The sequence below is a fragment of the Phaenicophaeus curvirostris genome, chromosome 3 (assembly GCF_032191515.1).
Source record: "Phaenicophaeus curvirostris isolate KB17595 chromosome 3, BPBGC_Pcur_1.0, whole genome shotgun sequence".
Classification (NCBI taxonomy): domain Eukaryota; kingdom Metazoa; phylum Chordata; class Aves; order Cuculiformes; family Cuculidae; genus Phaenicophaeus; species Phaenicophaeus curvirostris.
In genome coordinates this window covers 90,648,489-90,668,099 of record NC_091394.1, presented here as the reverse complement: position 1 = coordinate 90,668,099, position 19,611 = coordinate 90,648,489, and the positions used below count along the sequence as shown (strand labels likewise).

The 19,611-nt window shown below is 39.4% G+C and overlaps 1 protein-coding gene across 1 annotated transcript in view; it reads right to left on the bottom strand.

The window, feature by feature from the left end:
* Nucleotides 1-19,611, bottom strand: part of TG (thyroglobulin) — a 160,568-nt gene that overhangs the window by 103,708 nt on the left and 37,249 nt on the right. Inside the window, exons 20-28 of the mRNA XM_069853184.1 lie at nt 19,337-19,561; nt 14,415-14,564; nt 11,917-12,087; nt 7,762-7,884; nt 5,900-6,015; nt 5,188-5,293; nt 3,769-3,966; nt 1,873-2,040; nt 839-904 (exon numbers count right to left, since the gene is read on the bottom strand). Of these exons, the coding sequence (XP_069709285.1) occupies nt 839-904; nt 1,873-2,040; nt 3,769-3,966; nt 5,188-5,293; nt 5,900-6,015; nt 7,762-7,884; nt 11,917-12,087; nt 14,415-14,564; nt 19,337-19,561 (1,323 nt within the window). The remainder of the gene's footprint in view (nt 1-838; nt 905-1,872; nt 2,041-3,768; nt 3,967-5,187; nt 5,294-5,899; nt 6,016-7,761; nt 7,885-11,916; nt 12,088-14,414; nt 14,565-19,336; nt 19,562-19,611) is intronic.

Genomic DNA, 19,611 nt, shown 5'->3' with positions numbered 1-19,611 from the left:
GCAGGTCCAGGGAGGTTATTCTCCCTCTGTGCTCGGCACTGGTGAGACCCCTCCTCGAATCCTGTGTTCAGTTCTGGGCCCCTCACCACAAGAAGGATGTTGAGGCTCTGGAGCATGTTCAGAGAAGAGCAGTGAAGCTGGTGAAGGGGCTGGAGAACAAGTCTTATGAGGAGCAGCTGATGGAATTCTGGTTGTTTAGCCTGGAGAAGAGGAGGCTGAGGGGACACCTTATTGCTCTCTACAACTACCTGAAAGGAGGGAGCTGGCCTCTTCTCCCAAGAGACAGGGGACAGGACAAGAGGGAATGGCCTCAAGCTCCGCCAGGGGAGATTCAGTCTGTATATCAGGAAAAGAATTTTCATGGAAAGGGTCATTGGGCACTGGAACAGGCTGCCCAGGGAGGTGGTTGAGTCACCATCCCTGGAGATATTTAAAAGACAGGTGGATGAGCTGCTGAGAGGCACGGTTTAGTGGTTGATTGGAATAGTTGGACTCAATGATCCAGTGGGTCTTTTCCAACCTAGTGATTCTGTGAAGTTATTAGAGTACCTGGACACTAATGGGACAAAGGCAAGTGTCTCCAAAATACCATTTTCTACAGGTACTAAAAAGTTACAAAGCATATTTCCTGACATAAGAATTTACCCAAAATATCATGAAACTGACAGTAGTAGAATTACTTCAGATTACATCCTCCCCAGCCAGAAAAGATTTTTGAGTAGAGAGTCTCAATTTTGATGATAAAAAAAAGTGAGAATGACACTTCCATTATAGATCTATAGAACACTGCCTACAGTTCATAATAAGGTTTTATAACAAATACTTTGAGATAACTCACCCATCCACAGATAAACTTGCTGAAAGGTAGTAAAATTTCTTTCTGCCTCTTCTGCCAACTTAGACACTAATAAAGAAAAAGGGTTGTTAGAATAGCTGCTCTAATTAAACAGGTAGTATTGAAATTCTCAGAAACTGCATCAAAAACACATCACTAGATTAAACATGAGCTTATTTAAAATCCAGAACCCTAGGGAAGAAGGACCTGGATGTCCTGGTGCTAGTCTGCGTCCAGGATACCAAGGCTTTATTCTGTTTTCCATCACTGTTTTTTCTGTGTAGCTCTGGACATCTATCTTCTTGCATTTGCTCCAGAGTTTACCTTTCTTTGAGATTATTAGCTTCAATCTGCCTAAATTTAAATTGGATGTATTACATGGTAACATACTAAAACAAACACATACTTTACTTCCATTGATGTTCACACACCAAAATGTGAAAGATCCATCTAACAGTGCACCCAGTCAGGGAGTTCTTATTCTCTTGTGATTGTGCACATATGGATTTACTTCAGAGAAAGTAAAAGTTGGAGCATCTCTGCTATGAGGGCAGGCTGAGAGAGTTGGGGTTGTTTGACCTGGAGAAAAGAAGGCTCCAGGGAGATGTTATAACAGCCTTCCAGTACTTGAAGAGGGCCCACAAGAAAGCTGGGGCGGGACTTTTTTCAAGGGCATGTAGTGATAGAGTGAGAAGGAATGGCTTTAAATTTGAAGGGAGGAGATTTAGATTAGACATTGGGATGAAATTCTTCACAATGAGGGTGGTGAGCAGGTTGACCAGTGAAGTTCTGGATTCCCCATCTCTGGAAGCGTTCCAAGGCCAAGCTGGATGGGGTCTTGAGCAACCTGGTCTAGTGGGAGGCATCCCTGCCCATGTCAGGGGCATTAGAACTGGATGAACTTTAGGGTCTCTTCCAACCCAAACCATTCTATGAATCTATGAAAAAGCACTGAACTAGCAGAGCAGGCTAGTGAAAGAAGTAGAGTATACAAATTAAGGAAAAGTAGTGTAAATTGAGACAGTTCATTGACATACTTCCACTGAATACTTGTCCTCCCAGGGTGAAAGAAAACATCATCTCTTTTTCGTCATAGCTCACACCTTTACATATCCCATCTACAACAGACATTGGTGTTGAACTCCAGGCATTTGTATTGCAGATTAGCACATCTGGGTAGCTCATCAAACCACACAAAATGGTACCTAGGTTCAGGCAAAGAGAGAGTTGCATCAGTCTAATAATGCTTTGCATCTACAAAGAACATTTCATCCAAGCATCCCATTACTTTCTCAAAATGCCATTTGAACTTGTATCACTCAGATAGATACCCTTTAGTATTGCTATCAAGAAAAAATAAAGTGGGGGGGCAGGGCAAGAACCATTCACTTAAATTGGAACATTAAGTTTAGCTATTTATGCCTAAAACAAACATTTGTAGCCTCTTTTTGAGAGATTTAGAGCACATATTGTTACCACCTAATAAAATATCATTATTATCTGATAATACCGTATGGTTCTCAGCTTTTTGTACCACCAAGGAGACATTTTCAACCATTTGGCAGTCTTGCAGTCTCAGGCTCTGAACCAAGAAAGCACTTATATTTTTACTGGGATGGTTTCCTGGACTGGTGCCCGATTTCAGTCAGGCTTGAGTCTCCCCCAGCATCACAGTGTGAGTTGAGGGGACCAGCACACTTAAGGCCAGGTGATCTGGCATCAGTCTATTACCATAACATCTAGAGAATACTCATCTCTTGCTTTGTACTTGCTGTCATAGATCAGGTATTTCTACGATTTTTTTTTTCCTAATTTTTGTTTCTTTAATGAACTGGGTATACAAAATGCTGCATGAACCATTTTTTTTTTCTTTTTCTTAATAAAAGGTGAATCCAAATAATGCATTTACCCATATGACTGACCCACATAAGTCACTACGACTAGACAGAGAACTCTACAACATTCACCTTCTCCACAACCCCCTAAGCTCACAAGTATGGAGAGCCCAAAAATTTGATAGTTAATTTATATAGAAATGGATTTACAATAATCACTGAGAATATTTTGATGCAAAAAATATGAAATTCAAAAACGGAAAATAATATTCTGGAAAGGTTTGCTTTACAACTTCCATAAAGAAAGTTTTCTCAAATCCAGGATCAGTTCCCCTACAAACTAGAGAAGTGCTTACCACATAGCAGCCCGCAGCACATGACTAGAAATGTAAGAGACTGTCTTTAAAAAACTGAAGCATTTCAATTAGAACTTCACTTTTCATATAGAGAATGTACCTCCAGTGGGAAAGCTGATCCCATGTAACCTCAAAAAGAAACTACAAAAAGCAGGCAGTAACATTGTTTAAATTTGCTAACAGAAACATGGGGTCTGCTTAGATCCCACCTCTGCCAGTTTCTGTCCATCCCACTTGGTGTCCTTGCTAGACACTCAGACGTTGGATGATAGCATTCCTGCATGCAAAACCATAAGAAATTTCCCTGTTTAGCACCCTCTTTTCCTACTCCCAAAAGGAGTTGATTTACATTTGCACTACAAGCACTGTGGAGGCACCACCTTAATTCCCTCATCAGCTGAAAGGCACTGGCTTCTGGAAACCAAGCTGCGTTACATAAGGAGAGGGGCTATTTCAGAATGGTTTATCCTATTGGATGCAGATGTCTAAAGCAGGTCAAGAGAACTGCCTTTTCAAAATGTCCATTTCTTACCAAAAGCAGCTTGCTACCTAAGGTCTTAATCTCTACTGCTCCAGGCAAAGTAAGCATTACTCAAATTCTGCCTGCATCAAAAAATTTCAGTGATGTAGATACGGGTTGCTGACATCCCTGTATGATGTAAAGGCTCTGTACTGTGTCCAAAAATCAGTTCTACTCAGTTAGCATTGGCTTTCTACTACATAGTTTTTTATTTTGCAATACCTCCATTAAGCACAGTCTGAGTCAAGATGAAGCCATCGCAGCAAGAATCCCTGCTGCATGTCTGCCGGCAGAAGAGCTGAGCATCAGTCAGAGACGTGCTAGCTGCTGAGAGCACCACAGAGCGATATACACCAGAAAGCACATTCTGAAAATTGGTCCTTTCAAAGGTCTTGAATCCAGATAAGTTAAATTCTTGTTCTGGGTAAACAGAAAGGAAAAAAGCGTTCAAAAGAGCTCAAGAGGAGACAGGATGCTTTCAGATTTCCTACTTGGCTGGAGCTGGTTGAAAGTTTTATGATAAAAACTCAGCCTTAAAAATACTTTTTTGGACTTAGGTCTCAGATGCAAGATAAGATCAAGTGGTTTGGTGCAATTATGCCTGTGTAGTTGGTCAGAATGTACTGCCAAGGTAGAAAAAACTGTCCACTGTACCAGCAAAGGGCTTCTAAATCAATACACAGTAAGGTTGTTAATATTCCACATTCTAGCTGTGGAATAACTCCCATATATAAATGGGACAAACTTATCTTGTTAAGTAAAATAAAATGTGTAATTTGGCCAGCATAATTACATCTGGATTTAAGACTTCTACTGATGAGACACATGCATTAGGACCTGATTCATATAGTCCTGTATTCAACCAGTAGACATCTACAGTAGATTGGGTATCAACAAGATTACATTGATTGCAACAAGCTCGGGGAACTTGTCTTTTTTCAGGTGAGACTTAGCCCTTCATTTCTATTGTTATTAATAAATGTTGACCTTGAGGCTTGGATAGAAGTAAAAAGAAAGTGGTAACAGTGGAGAGTTTTGACCCAAACCCTGGAGTGTTTTGTATTTCATAGATTTGGCATGAGGCTTAAAGTTGGACACATATTGGATGGGACACACGGTATTACCAATCACACGCCAAAAAAAAACCCCATATCTTGTACATTGATTAGTTCAGCTAAATTGTTCTGGGATTCAATGGAGAGCAGGTTATTTCTTGGCTGATATATTAGTAGGACGTTTTACAGTCAAAATTAATGCAAACTGTTAATTTCTGTACAAGCAAATAATTGATAAAGCCTTACATAGTCAAATAAATTGTTTAATAAAGAGAAACCATAGTGCAACAAAACAGAACAGAATAGAACAGAGAAAAATACATTGAACAAAACTTGAGTTTTTGTGGGACTGTCAGCCATCACAATGACTTACAAAAAATGTATCCCTAATTTAATTTCTAAGGAACAAGACATGATAGGAAGATTTGCTCAGATTTCTGTTCTGCCGCTAAACATTAAGCTCTGAAAAGCATTGTGTCCTCTTGAACATAGATGCCCTTCCCCCAATAAATAATGATCCTACATAAAAGTAATTACAAAGCTGAGCACAGCAGTCTAACATTAGACAGTGATTTGCATCTGATACCTTTCTTCAAATAGACCATCACTGCATCTCCTGGATTCCTGATGTGAAGCAGGCAGCTGATATGACCTATGCTGGTGGCAGTGGGGCTCCCCAAAACACCTTGCACCTAAGAAAAAGAACAGGCATGCACAATAACTGAAATGTAATTTCTTTCCTCTCCTAAAATACATTTTCCTTATTAGGAAACTTGAAGGAATAAACACACAGTTTATAATCATCGCAGCTCCATGAGACCCAATGTAGACAGTTTTTATTCTCTCAAACTGAGATCTTGACTCTTCGATGTCACATTGTTGTGTTTAAAAGCAGTGAATAGGAAGCTGTTACACTGCTAAGGAACACATGATTTATACCCTCGAACAGTGGAAGCGATTGAGGTATTATGACTGTTTCGGGTGACCTGATTACTGACCTGGGTACTTCTAGCTGGGACTATTCAGTTAAATCCCACTTTCAAGTTAATCTGTTTTCCAGATTGTGGGATCTCAGCACATATGACATTTCAGCCAAATACTGAGGCATTCAGAAAGTCAGTTTTAGGAACATCTGGGTGTAGCCTCTATGCCAACACACAGAAATTTATTTTTGCCATAGTGAAGAGCAATATCCAAGGGATCAGGAAACAGCCTGCCTTTCTTCTATGATGCTTTCTACTTATACTGAATCTACAGTATTATGATAAATACATATTTTTAAATATGATCATTTTTACCAATCCAGAAGGAGTGCAGTTGAAGTTGACTTCAGAAGCACTGTAGAGTTCACACAGAACTTCAGCAGTGGCAGGAGTTACAGTGGCAAAACTGCACGCTTTTTCCCCCTCACAGTCTGAAAAACAGAAAAAAGATCTTAGGTTTCCTAGCATTTCATGTGCAAAATCTTCACTGTAATTTCCCCATTTATTACCATTTACCTAGTTTTTCATACCTTTATCAGACTACAGACACACGAATCTCGTTAGCCAGATGGACTTCAGTACTCAAGTATTTCAGTACAAGGTTAGGTTTTTAAATTAACTTGTGGTAGTGCAAAAAGTTGTTTTAACATTCATCATCTGATGATACAAACAGCTCAGTTAGGTCTAACCACTCACCCAAATATGTAATGTCTGCTCGATAATTTTGCTTGAGACAAAATTTTGCCTCCTGTCCCAGGAACAGGGCTGTGGTTGGTCTGCAAAGGCAGAAGGATTTTCAGCCACTCCTACTCATAAATCTGGAGAGGCAGTGGCTGCTTGCTCTGGCCAGGTGATAGCTGCAGCAGTGGCTGTCATGATTGACGAATTTAATGTTTCCCTCCTTCCTATCACTCAAATATTTGTCACAACCTGTTTGCCATGGGGTTACTCTATCAGGCACATGTGATGCACTGGCAAAGTGGCCCAATGTTTCCAAATGCCTTTAGTATAAAATCAACCAGCACAGACCAAAACATCATCAGAAATGTAAGTTAAGCTGTCTGACTTTGTCAGGAAGCAGAGAGGGAAGGGTTAAGCCTTACGTTTCAGTGAGCACCTCAACAGTAATAGTTTGTAGCAGTGCTGCCATTTGACTGTGGATGCTACTCATAATAATACAGGCTACGCACACTGAATCGTATCATTTGACAAAGCGGCAACTTTTCCTCCCAAAGTTCATTCCTGCAGTCCTCTCAGATCAGTGCTGTGATTTTGAAGATCTCCAGTTTCAGAGGAAGGTGCAAGGAACCTTGCACTGTAAAGCTAGGGGATCATCTGGTGCAGGAAAATCATTATAGTAAGTCATAAAAGGCTTCATGGATTCATCTCTAAGCATGAGATGACTGTTCCAGCTAGACAAGAGTATGTGACATGAAGTCACTGACTTTGTCAGACTTTGGTGATGTCTGTGCTACAAACAGGCCACCAGTGTTATTGTTGCCAGAGTGTTTTTATTTTGAATGTAAGCATTTCTGCCTCTTTCCACAAATCTAAGCATTGGTAGACACAAAGCAAGACACTGATTCAAAGCACCCCGAAAGCAGCAAAGTTATTCCCCTTGGTTTTTGATGGCTTTGAATCAATATAAACCAGCAAACATGGTGTATCCACATGCAATATATAATATATAGTATATACACTGTAAGGCTTGGCAGAGGAATATCTCTGCACTCGTTATAATATCCTTCTAATGCAAACAAGGATAATTATTCCTCTTTTATGTGTCAATCCAGTAATCTGGGAAGCAGCAAAAGCTTGGTTTTCACATGTCCTGAACACCTAATCCTTCTCTTGTCTGTACATCTGAAGAGTTTAATCCACGTTTCCCAATCTTAATTTCAGCTCTCATCCATATTGTTAACTATACCAACTGGCTTTAAAGCCAGATGAGTTGTTTAACATGGAACATAGTCAAGAGATTTCTTTCTGAAAGAAAGCCCAATCTCTTCCCCCCAAAAAAGTCACCAAAAGTTGTAAATATATGGCAGCAAGTTGTCGCTGAACTGCAAAATACATAGTTCACGTAAGAACTTAACCATAAGCTCAGCATGTGAAAAGATTATTATTTTCCATAATTATTAGTGTTGTCTTAAGGAATTTTCAGAGAGTCTTCTCACCTGAAATGCACTGAAAAGTTGTACTTTGCAGGTCTCCCCCAAATGACTGCGACTGAAGAATCTGAGCCTCTTCTGATCCATAAAGCAGTCTGGAAGCAGGAATGCTCTCAAATTTTCTGAACACTAAAAAGAAAATTCAAAGCAACCAGGTACTATTATCAGCTCCCACACTGCAAAGAGACAAGGAGACTTCAAGTAGATAAAAATCCATGAACTCTGTAGAGAAAAATAATTGTTTAATAAAGCGTGTACCATAATTCCACAGATAACAGGAGATGACTGGACGGAGGTTGTAATATCTGTTCTAAAAAAGAAAAAGTGACAGCTTCTCTTGAAAACAGTTATCTTGGAGCCTGCTGAGAGTTTATAGTCAAGCAAGACTTCTAGCAGTAGACTAGCCATCTCCTATTACTTGTTCAAGGACTTAAACCACTATTGAGACAACAGGGAAGCCAACTTTCTGCAAAACAGCCATGGAAACAAAAGACAGCTTCAACAGAACTTGGCTAAAAAGGAAATCTATTGTTTACAAGAACAAAACAACACTGAACTCCTCCGACTTTGGGCTCAGGGATCTATCCAAGGTATGTTCTGCAATATTCCTGTTTGACTCTTTCATTCAACCTTTAACTCCAGACTGTCATTTCGCTTACAAAACCCTTTTACTCACTCACTGAATCAGACACACCACATTTGAGTGTAGGGAAGTGTGACAAGCAGCACTGTTCACAAACTGCAGAAAGCTTGTAGGATCTGGAGATGCAAAACGCAAAGGTCACTAAATGAGATGAGGAATCCAATGTAAGGTCCAGAAGGTTTGACCCTGGCTGTGCCTTGAACAAGATTATAGTTTAGTGAAAGGACATATCATGGCAGTGCCACTACTCTACTCTACTTTGCTCAGGGTGCTAATATCTGTACTACAAATTTTTTTTTGGTGTAGTGAGACTGCCAGTAGGTATACTAATACCTTTCAGTGAACATAGTGTATTAAGGAGAAGGGAAGAACAAGGTGACTTAGCATCACCCCTATATTGATCAGACTTGTCCTCTAAATGCCCAAATGAATGCAAAACTCTGGCTCATCGCAGCCAGTGACTGATTTAGATATAACAGTACTAAGAAACAGGAGCCTCGGTCTGATCTCAGCCCACAGGAGATGGCTGTGTGTGGAAAAGCTGGATGCTCAACCCTTCTCTCTATTACTCACATAGGCACAGAGATCCATCAGGAGGATCCCAGGCCTCTCTCCCTTAAATGTCTGGATAAACCACAAAATAAAAGTCAGGGATAAGTTCTTAAAACAATCATTTGTACTCTTACAGCAAAACAGCCAGGACTAAATCAGAAGCAAATGTCCACTGTTGTCAGGGCTGAGTCAGCAGCTGCTTTTGATAAAAACATCATTTCTGCTCAGAAAAAACAGAAGGCCTAGCCAAACACTTAACACAAAAAATCCTTGCACTGTGACTTAGCTGGGGAGAGGGATGAATAATGGTGTAAACAGAGGTGGAAGCTTTTCTTTCCTAGAAATACAGGACACCAAAATATAAGTATTAACTTACTTCTGCATTGAACTGAATTCCTTCTACATCTTCAACTTGCAGTAATCACAGAATCATAGAATAATCAGGTTGGAAAAGACCTCTTGGATCATCAAGTCCAACTGTTCCTATCTGCCACTAAACCATGTCCCTGAGCAACTTGTCTACCTGTCTTTTAAATCTCTCCAGGGATGGTGACTCAACCACCTCCCTGGGCAGCCTGTTCCAATGCCCGATGACCCTTCCTGTGAAAATTTTTTTCCTGATACCTAGTCTGAACATCACCTGGCAAAGCTTGAGGCCATTCCCTCTTGTCCTGTCCCCTGTCACTTGGCAGAAGAGGCCAGCACCCTCCTCTCTACAACCTCCTTTCAGGTAGTTGTAGAAAGCAATAAGGTCTCCCCTCAGCCCCCTCTTCTCAAGGATAAATAACCCCAGTTCCCTTAGCCGCTCCTCGTAAGACTTGTTTTCTGGTCCCTTCACCCGCTTCATTGATCTTCTCTGGACACAGTCCAGAGCCTCAACATCCTTCTTGTAGTGAAGGGCCCAGAACTGAACACAGTATTCGAGGTGCAGTCTGGTTAAAAACAGAATTCTCATATTTTGATAAAACTGAAAAGCAGACATGTTTTTATGTTGTTTGCAGTTGTTTGTTGCTCTCATTTCTAATGTAAAACTAAAAATAAAAAACTACTTTCTAAATGTTTTTTCTGTTCTTCTGATTTGTTATTTCCTAATTCTGGCTTCATACCACTGCTCCATTTTCTCTACAGTAACACTAGAGAAAAGTAGAGAAGAGATAGTGTGATGAAACTTTAAACAGAAAATGTCACAAAGCTAATAGAAAAGCTGCCTTTTTTAATTCTTGAATTTAGCTATTTGAATATAAAGAATGGTACAAAAATTGTGTTTACAAAGCTACTTTATGGACAAAAAAGTACAGTGAAAAATATTCTACCAGCTTAAATATTCAAGACCTTGTTAGTCACAGTGCCTTCTTCTCAACAGTTATACAACTTCTCAACCATTTCAGGGCTTGGTCCACAGCCGAAGTTCTCCTTCATCTCATGTTACTATAGAGTAAAGGTCTATATCCCTCTCTGTTATTGCAATAAATGTTCAGCATAGCTTAAAATATAACAATAGAGAGAATAAGAATTAGCATGGGTTGTTACAGCTTCTTACTGTGCATTCAAAAAAGGAAATTCTTCCTCTCACTGCAGCTCCAAAAAACAAAGAACAGTTGGGTTATTTATTGACCCTGCCAAACACCGGTCTTCTGTCAAAGCAAGGTCAGTCTCCAGACCCTGCTGTTTGCTTGCATGCTGAATTCAGTTAAGGAAATTAGAGAGGCAGGGAAAAGTTAAAAAAAGGTTTCACATCATGTAATGCTTTCTGGAAGTGCAGCATGGTCTATAAAAGAAAAACTGAAATTGAATTATCTTGTAAAGTATTTAAAACAAAAAATAGAACCAGACTTCTCGGGTGTCCCTTCTTGTTCTTTTAAATCTTGAATTGTCCACACTTATAACTATTTATTTGTAGTGAAATCTTCTAGCATGACACAAAAAAATTTGCATAGATATCTACAACTGCTTTGTCCTGGACAGAGTCATAAATGTTTATGTAGGTTGGCTCTAGACAAATAAGTAACAGGAGAATTAAGTGGCTGTGAGTCCTCTGCTCAGAGAAACATCCTGATTACCCTGTGACTGAGAGCAGCAGAAGCTGTATTCATAACTACAATCCTTGTATTCATAACTACAATCAGTCTCGAAGTATGTTTAGAGGAAAAAATATTTTAACTGAGGATAGTTTTGTATCCTCTTCTCAACCGAGGCCTTTAATTTCATATTCCTTCCACTGATCACACTTGTCATAAGACATTGTCCAATTCAGAGCACAATATAATATCACTTTCTAGACAGAATATTCCATTAATTTTGATGCCAGTCATACAATGAGTAATAAAAATTCTGCAAAAGTATTTTTGGGCAAGGTAAAATCTTTGGGGTTGAGCAGTGTAATTAGACCTTACTGCAAGCCATTTGGGGACTGTTTGACGGATGACTTTGTTCCAAATTATTCATCATTAAGAACTGGCATTTCACAACTGTTTTCAAGCAGCAGTATGTTCCTCCAGATTACAAGAATACATTCACCGAGTCACATATCATACAACGGGAGCCCAGAGGGTGACATTATGCCGCCACAGTGAGGTCATTGCCAAACACAGTGTATTTCACATGAACACACTGATGAGTGATAAGTTAAGAAGAAAATTCCTCGTTCTGCTTTCTTCCTATTAGCCATCTCATTATTCTTTTGGGTTTCCAAGCAGAGAGCAGGAGACTAACATACACTGAAAGGTGTCAGCCATCTGAGACTGCAACAAACCCGCTTCTCTCTCTTCACTGACAGGAAATAACTTTCCCAATGTAGTCAAGAAACACAAAACTGAGAAACATTGTGGCTTATGGCAGGGGCCACAACTATAGGAAAATGAATCCCCGTAAGCTTGTCAGCCAGTTGTGGAGCGATGAGTCTTGTCATAAAGAGCTTTCACTTACTTGGGATCAAGATATACCCAAAACATTCTTCTGACACTTACCTAGGCACTGGTAGTCTGTAAGGAGATCATCTGTTTCAGTCCAGTCAAGTGCCACTCCAAAGCTATTGACACAGAAGGATTTCTTAGTGTCAGGGTATTGCTGGGAGGGTCTATACTGGCCATCTTCATCACACTGCAGACCTTGCTCATTGCTTTGACAGTACGTGACACCTGTTACAAGTAAACGAGAAAAGGAAAAAAAAGTACTTTGATAATGCTATCACTGGTTTTCACAGAACGGTTCTTGTTGGAAGAGATCTTTGTAGTTCTTGTCCAACCACCCTTGCTCAAGCAAGACCATCTAGAGCTGCTTGTCCAGGACCATGTCCAGATGGCTATTGAGCATCTCCAAGACTGGTGACTCCACAGTCTCCCTGGGCAACCTGTGCCAGAGCTCAGTCAACCACACAGTAGAAAAAAAGTGTTTCCTGATGTTCCAAAGGAACCTCCTGTGTTTCAATTTCTCCCATTACCTCTGGCCCTGTCAGTGCAGCAAGGCAACGTTTCAATGCTTAAGAACAAAAGCACTTTAGGTACACACGAGATTTCACTGAAAATTAATCTATAATTTTCATAGTGTTACGTGCTCTGAAGCATTCCTTTGTTGTTACAGAAATTCATATTGCAAACATTTCTAGGATCCTCTGCAACAGATCAGATCTCAGTTATGCTAAGCACCGTATAGTAAAAAGTATAGAGAACTGTCTTTTCATTGCCTGCTGCATTGGATCTATAAAATGTTATGAACCAATACACAACAGTCATCACATCAATTTATTAATTGTTGCACCCCCAGCTTTTTTTTTTTTTACCTCCCTTTCAGTAGAAAGAAAAGGTACACACACTCCATTCTTAAAGAATGAAGAATTCAACTTGCAGTGATCATAGAATCATTGAATCACCAGAATCACTCAACCATGAAAAATTTTTTTCTGATGTTCATCCTGAACCTCCCCTGGCACAGGTTGAGGCCATTCTCTTTCGTCCTGCCCTTGACCCTTGAGAGAAGAGGCCAGCACCATCCTCTCTACAACCTCCTTTCAGGTAGTTGTAGAGAGCAGTAAGATCTCCCCTCAGCCTCCACTTCTCTAGGCTAAACAATCCCAGTTCCCTCAGCTGCTCCTTATAAGACTTGTTCTTCAGCCCCTTCACCAGCTCTGTCACTCTTCTCTGGACACACTCCAGAGCCTCAACATCCAGAAGAAAGTTTCATGATTTTCCCTGGCACAGAGGTGGGGCTGACAGGTTGGTAGTTTCCAGGATCTTCCTTTCTATTGTGTTTAAAAATGGATGCAATATGTCCCTTTTTCCAGTCAACCAGGGCTTCACCTGACTACCATGACTTTTCAGGTATCATGGAGAGTGGCTTGGCAATTACAACAGCCAATTCCCTTAGGATGCATCTCATCAGGTCCCATAGACTTATATATGTTCAAGTTTCTCAGGTGGTCTCATATCTGATCTCCAGTTACAGTGGGAGGGACTTTGCTCCCTCTGTCCTCACATTGAAGACAGAGGCAAAAATGTTGTTTGAATTCCTCAGTCAACTATTTGTGTGTTGCAACCAATTTGCTTGTCAGGGAGGGGTGTGGGGTTGGGGGCACAATTTCTTGTAGCTTTTCTGGCTGACATAGTTGTAGAAGCCCTCGTATTATTCTTTGCACCCCTTTCAAAGTTCAGCTCCAGTTGCACCTTGGCCTTCCTGATCCCACTCCCACACAACCAGGCAGTGTTCCTATATTCTTCCCAGAATACCTGTCTCTGCTTCCATTGCCTGTGCACTTCTTTCTTGCCCCTTAGTTTGACCAGCCAGCTTCAACTCAGCCATGCTGCCCTCTTGCCTTCCTCCTCTGATTTTTTAGACCTAGGGATCAAGAACTCTTGTGCTTTATAGAAAGCATCCTTAAAGATCTGCCAGGTCTGTTCTGATCCCACGTCCCTGTGGGCAGTTTATCAGAGGGTCCTATTGACTAACTCCTGGAATATCTGGAAATCTGTTTTCTGAAAATTCAGGGTCCTAACTTTACCCATATCTCTCAGGACTGCAAACTCCACCAATCATTTAAACTGAATGTACCAACTTTAGTGAGCATCTCGATAGCTGCTTTGTGAGAAGTATCTGTGTTTGCAGGTGAATGTTTTTCACAACAATGAGATTACTCTAAAGTGCATGAAAGTGCCAATAAATGAAGTAAGATCTTTCTCACTGATACTGAATACCCAGATGTCATTTCTGAGGACATTAAACACATCTGAAGGAACCACAACAATCTGGACGAGACTGACCACTTGTTTATCATGCATTTTTGGTCAAAATACCAGACATGTCGTCCTATCTCTGCAAATTGTCTTTGAATGTATGCAGAAGGGATTGTATCCATCCAAAAACACCCAGAGGGAGGATTATTTTTTAAAAAAACTTACTGATGAAAAAAAAACCACTAGTTATTTGAAGTCAGAATACAAAGGATAAGGGGAAAAAAATGAGTTCAACTTACAGTGATCAGCACTGAATGCCCCATTGGAGCTGGTAGTTTTGTCCACAGGACACTTGATACAGGAGGAACGTCCTGTCTCATGTTGATAGTAGCCAAGAGGACAGGGAATGCATTCATCTTTCTGGAAATAACTGCCCGGAGGACAAACAACTGCAAAGAGAACAACCACCTTATGACTCTTTTTAAATCCAATAAATTCAGGCTTTTGCACACATGTGGGTGTGGGTGTGCATATCTGTATGTGTATATATATATGTAGACTTTACATAGGCTTCAAACTCTTAATAGATATGTTTCTAGGTGGGATAACACAGGCAAACACTCCTTAAATGTCCATTAAACTCACCAATGTCTGGAACATAGACAGAGATCTTTTTCTCTCATGTCACCCTAAACTTTTTCTTGAATTAGTGCACATCAGGTTCATTGGAGAGGCCAAGTCCAGACCTAATTTTCATACGTCAAATCCATTTGTAATAAGATAACTTTGTGGATAGGTTGTGAAAGAAAACAAAGGCATACAAGCTACAAACAGAGTAACTTTTGACACTACAGACAGAAACAGGAAGGCTCCTAGGAGTAGGAACTCCAATAACATCATACAGAAACCCACCATATGGTAACACTTTCATTCAGTATTCCTGGTAATGAAATTTTTGCTAAGCACTTCCAACCTAAAGAGTAATGATTGGATTAAAAGTCATTAGCTGTGCACATGACAACCCAAACATAAAACAAAAATATATTCTTAGTCTGTATATATAGCGTTTTTAGAACAATTAGGAGTAGTATTTCCAGCTGACCTGTTGCATGTTTCCAAGAAAACTCTTAGTCTTCTGGGAGGTAATGAAACAATATCTTCCCTTCTAGATAATTCAAATGAACATTAAAGCAGAAGAGTCACAGACACGTTTGCAGGACAATACCTTTACTTGTTATTTCACAGCTGCTTTCCAGATGTAGATTTCCTTCAAAACACTATCAAATGTATGTTTTGGGACTTTGACAAGGTGCAAAACTTCATTTCTGTTTTTGCCTTACATCTTGACGGCAGTTTAAGCTTGTATGAGAGAGGAATAGTCACGGAAAATTGGCCATCCCCACTACAACCCATATGATGAACTGCTATTTTGTCCAACGCATTGGAATGTAAACTTATTTAACTTACAGGAGCACCTAAATTATAATAGAATAAAAAGACAGCTAGCATAAAAATGATCATATCTTCCTTCATCTGTTCTAAGTGCTCCAATGGGAAAAACTAGGATGAGGCAATTGAGAGACGGATATTATCCTCTAAATACCAAGGCAATTGCTCTAGGTGTAACACATATTTAAAATCAATTATAGAAACAAAAAATCCTGGATCAGACAGAATGCTCCTTTCTCACACATTATTTAATACACAAGAGTGTCTGATACATTTTAAAGACAATTTTCCAACACATGCAAAAATGATCATACTCATTGCCAATGAACAAAGGTAGAAATTAAAACCAAATGAGTAATCTATAACTAAATTAAACAAAATTCAAAGTACAAGGGATGCTAATTAAGCAATTAAAGTTTAAAAAGCAACAAATGAAGCTTTTCAAAGCATCCTCTTTATTTTGTCATCACAATCATCATGTGAAAGTAACGTCTGTGTCTCCAAACATATTTGAACCATTTTTGTCTTTTGTCTCACACATTAGATTAACAAAAGGGCACAAAGAACAGCCAAACATTGGTGCAGAGACACATGGTTTCTAAAGTCTATAACTCTTGAAGATATGTATTATTTCAGCTATAGTTTACACTCAACACAATCGGGGAGGTAAAGTTTGATTCTAGCAGTCAGATAAACAATCATATTTTATTTCTTTCAAGCTTTAACATTCATAGGTTTTAACAATACGAGTAAGAAACTGGAGCACAGCCTTGAGCCAAAGTCTCAGAACTAAGCGGTAGCAGTGGCCTCAAAATTTGTTTCCTATTCTAAGGATACAATAATGAATTGTATGGTTGGACTTGATGATCCGGTGGGTCTCTTCCAACCTGGTTATTCTATGATTCTATGAATAAATAAAACCAAATAATCAAATAATATTTAAACTTAAACACCAAAACTGAATCCCTTGCTCATGCACATCAGATTAGTAACCTAGCCTCTCTTCTAACCAGACTCAGGCTTCTGTGTAGCAAGGGAACAACATGTTGAGTAATGTTTTCCAGGCTAAAGAACAACTCACTGGGGAAACACAAAGCAACTCCACACAGGGGTACCACTCCTCACAGTAGCACCACTCCTCACAGTAGCTTCCTTTTACTTTAGACTAGCATGTTTAAAGGCTGTCACAACTGATCATTAACCAATGCTTGCACTTCTCTTTTCTCCCTCCAGGGACAGTGGGAAAGTTTGAGATACCAGATTCTTGATCCGACTTATTATAAATGGAGACTTGAGCTGCCCGCTCAGCTATAAATGTAGTACTCCATTTGATTCAGACTTTGCTCTGCTAAAAGCAACTCTGATTGGATTGCCAAACAGTCTAAATAATACAAAGAACCAGCAAAAATACACATAATAAATCAAAGAAAACTCACAAACAGGTTTCAGGCTTTCTCCTGAAATAAATATGGGGAGAGGGGTTCTTCATGAACCTGCCTCCTGAACAGTTTCCAGCTCTTTCTTTTGATTCACACCTTAGCAAAGAAAATGTCTTCTGTCCTTTTAAGATTTAGCTAAAATAAAACTATTGCCTCAGATCCTTAAGGAATTATATTCACAAATAGTTGTGGGGTAAAATAACTCAGTGTAAGATGGAGACAAAGGAAAAATGTCATAGAAGAAAAGCACAATAAATGTTACCAATTTTCCAGGCAGAAAAGCAAGAAACAAAGCTATAATAGATGCAAACCTAAAGAAACATATGACTATAAGGAAAATACATGAGAGATGAAGGGGTGAGAGATGCAAGCTGGATGTTCCTAAATAAAACACGTTAGGTTTATTAAGAACAGCATAAAGCTGCTGCTACTAAGAGCTGCCTACACTTCCTAGAGCAAGGGGAAGTGTCAGTTACAGAGCAACAAAACCAAAAAAGTCAATAAGATCAGGATCTGAAAAGACAATTTTTATTTCAACAACATGATGGAACAGGAAATGGAAGCAAATAAAGAAAGAATCCCTGTCACTCTCATATAGCATTAATTTTTGTAATCACAGGTGATAACTTATTACTAGCACCTACTGTTAGTAGATAAACAGATTCAGAAGGATAAATTACCAGAATATATTAATGCAAAATAAAACTAAATAGATATATAGACATGTCTCTCTCAGAGGAATCAGAAAATGAATTCCTTAATCATCTGTTTAGAATAAAATACACTCCTACAACATAAACCAGTGACTAGCAGTGTGTATGCTATGACATCTCAGTACAAAATCTCTGCAAAAATGTGGAGCAGAAACTGTGTCCTTTCAGCATCTCTATAATTCCATTTTACTTAGTGCCTTTTTCTAGGGTTAACTCTTCAAAAATGTATGAAGTAACTTAGAAAGCAACTTCATTCATTGCTTCCTAGAGTCCTTTATCCTTGGCAGGAAATATTTTGCAGAAAGATCCAATTCTTTGTAAGCTCTTCAGCTTTAAGTGATGGACTCTACTTAATAAATAAAGATACCAGTAATCAGTACAACAGTATATATTGTTAAGTAACCACAAGTTGTTACACACTCTGGATTCTCAGCAGGAATTAATGGGGTTCTGCATGGTGTATAATCAAATATGTAAATAAATCTGAAGTGTTTAAGACTATGGTGATGAACTGAAACTGCAGTCAATTTACTTAAAAAAGGTCTAAGTTGGAAACTGCAGCAGTTCAGAACTGATTCATCACTTGAATGCTTTGAAGCGACTTTGAAGCTTTTGCCCATGCATTAGGAAGCTCTCCTAATTAAAGAGAACAATCACACCAAGAAGGGAGCTAAGTTGTTTTCACATATTTTGATTTGCTCTTAGGGCATCTAACTTAGGCTTCATAGTGTTGATGTTTTCCCATCTGAAAATATTCCCTATTTTGGAAAAATTATCCAATACCTGCTACTGTTGATCTTATACCTAAAGGTGGTCCATCCCCACTCTGTTCCAAGAATAAGAAATGAGCTAGACATAGCGGATACATCTCAAATTGGCATAAGAAAGACAGACTCACTGAGGGTAACTTGGCCAACAAGAATGATGAGAGTTGAACTGTGGGAGGGCTGGAACTGATAGAAACAAGAGCAGGCCTGCTAAGGCAAAGGCTCTTTAGTAGCATGACCTGCTAGGCAGGAGCGCCAGGCACAGCCATGAGAACCTACCGATGAGGTAAGATTTGCAACCCTAACCAAGATGTTGGCAGAGAGGCAGCCTGTTCCAGGGAAGCAAACTAAACAGACGGAAAGAAGATGAGAAGAAGGCAGGAATGTAATCAGGTCTGAGCGTTGGTCAGCACTGAGAAAGTTTTCATCTGAGTTGGCTCGATTTGGTCCAGGAACTCACAATCTCAGGACTTTTGCCGTGTTTGCATCTAGGTTTCTGTTCTGGGTAGTGTATCATCATCATCTGAAGATCTGGCTCCATTATCTTTGTGCAAACTTATTAAGGATCACATACATTACAGAAAGACCTTCTAATACTAGATTCTTTTTTTTCTAAAAAATAAAAAAAAAATGTTTGCAAAGTCTTCTGTGTCAGTGCCATAAAGCCTACTTCCATATCACTGGTTCAACACAAGGATGGAACAGTAACCAAAGCATTAATTCCCATCTCTCCACAAATTTGTCATTTGCTTTGATGCTTCATGCCTTTCATTTATTAACCATAAACACAAGCTCAGTTATGATGTTTTGACTTCAGCTTTATACCAAAAGGGAAAGTTAAACTGAGACTTACCACATCCTTGCGAATTTTGGACTGCTGTCCCAGAAGATGAAGTTCTTCGAAACCCACTTTTACATCCTAGCTGCACACTTGGAGAGAGATCAAAGTCTTCATCCCGGGGAAAATCAATGAAAGAATCTCCTAAGAATTGCTTGGAGTCCAAATGCAGCAGAAAATCACCATCCTTAATCACTTTTATAAATGCTCCAATGAGTTTTTCTCCAACAATTGCATTTTCTAAAGGAGGGAAAAATAAAACAAAATAGCTTGTAAGAGATTTCCAATAT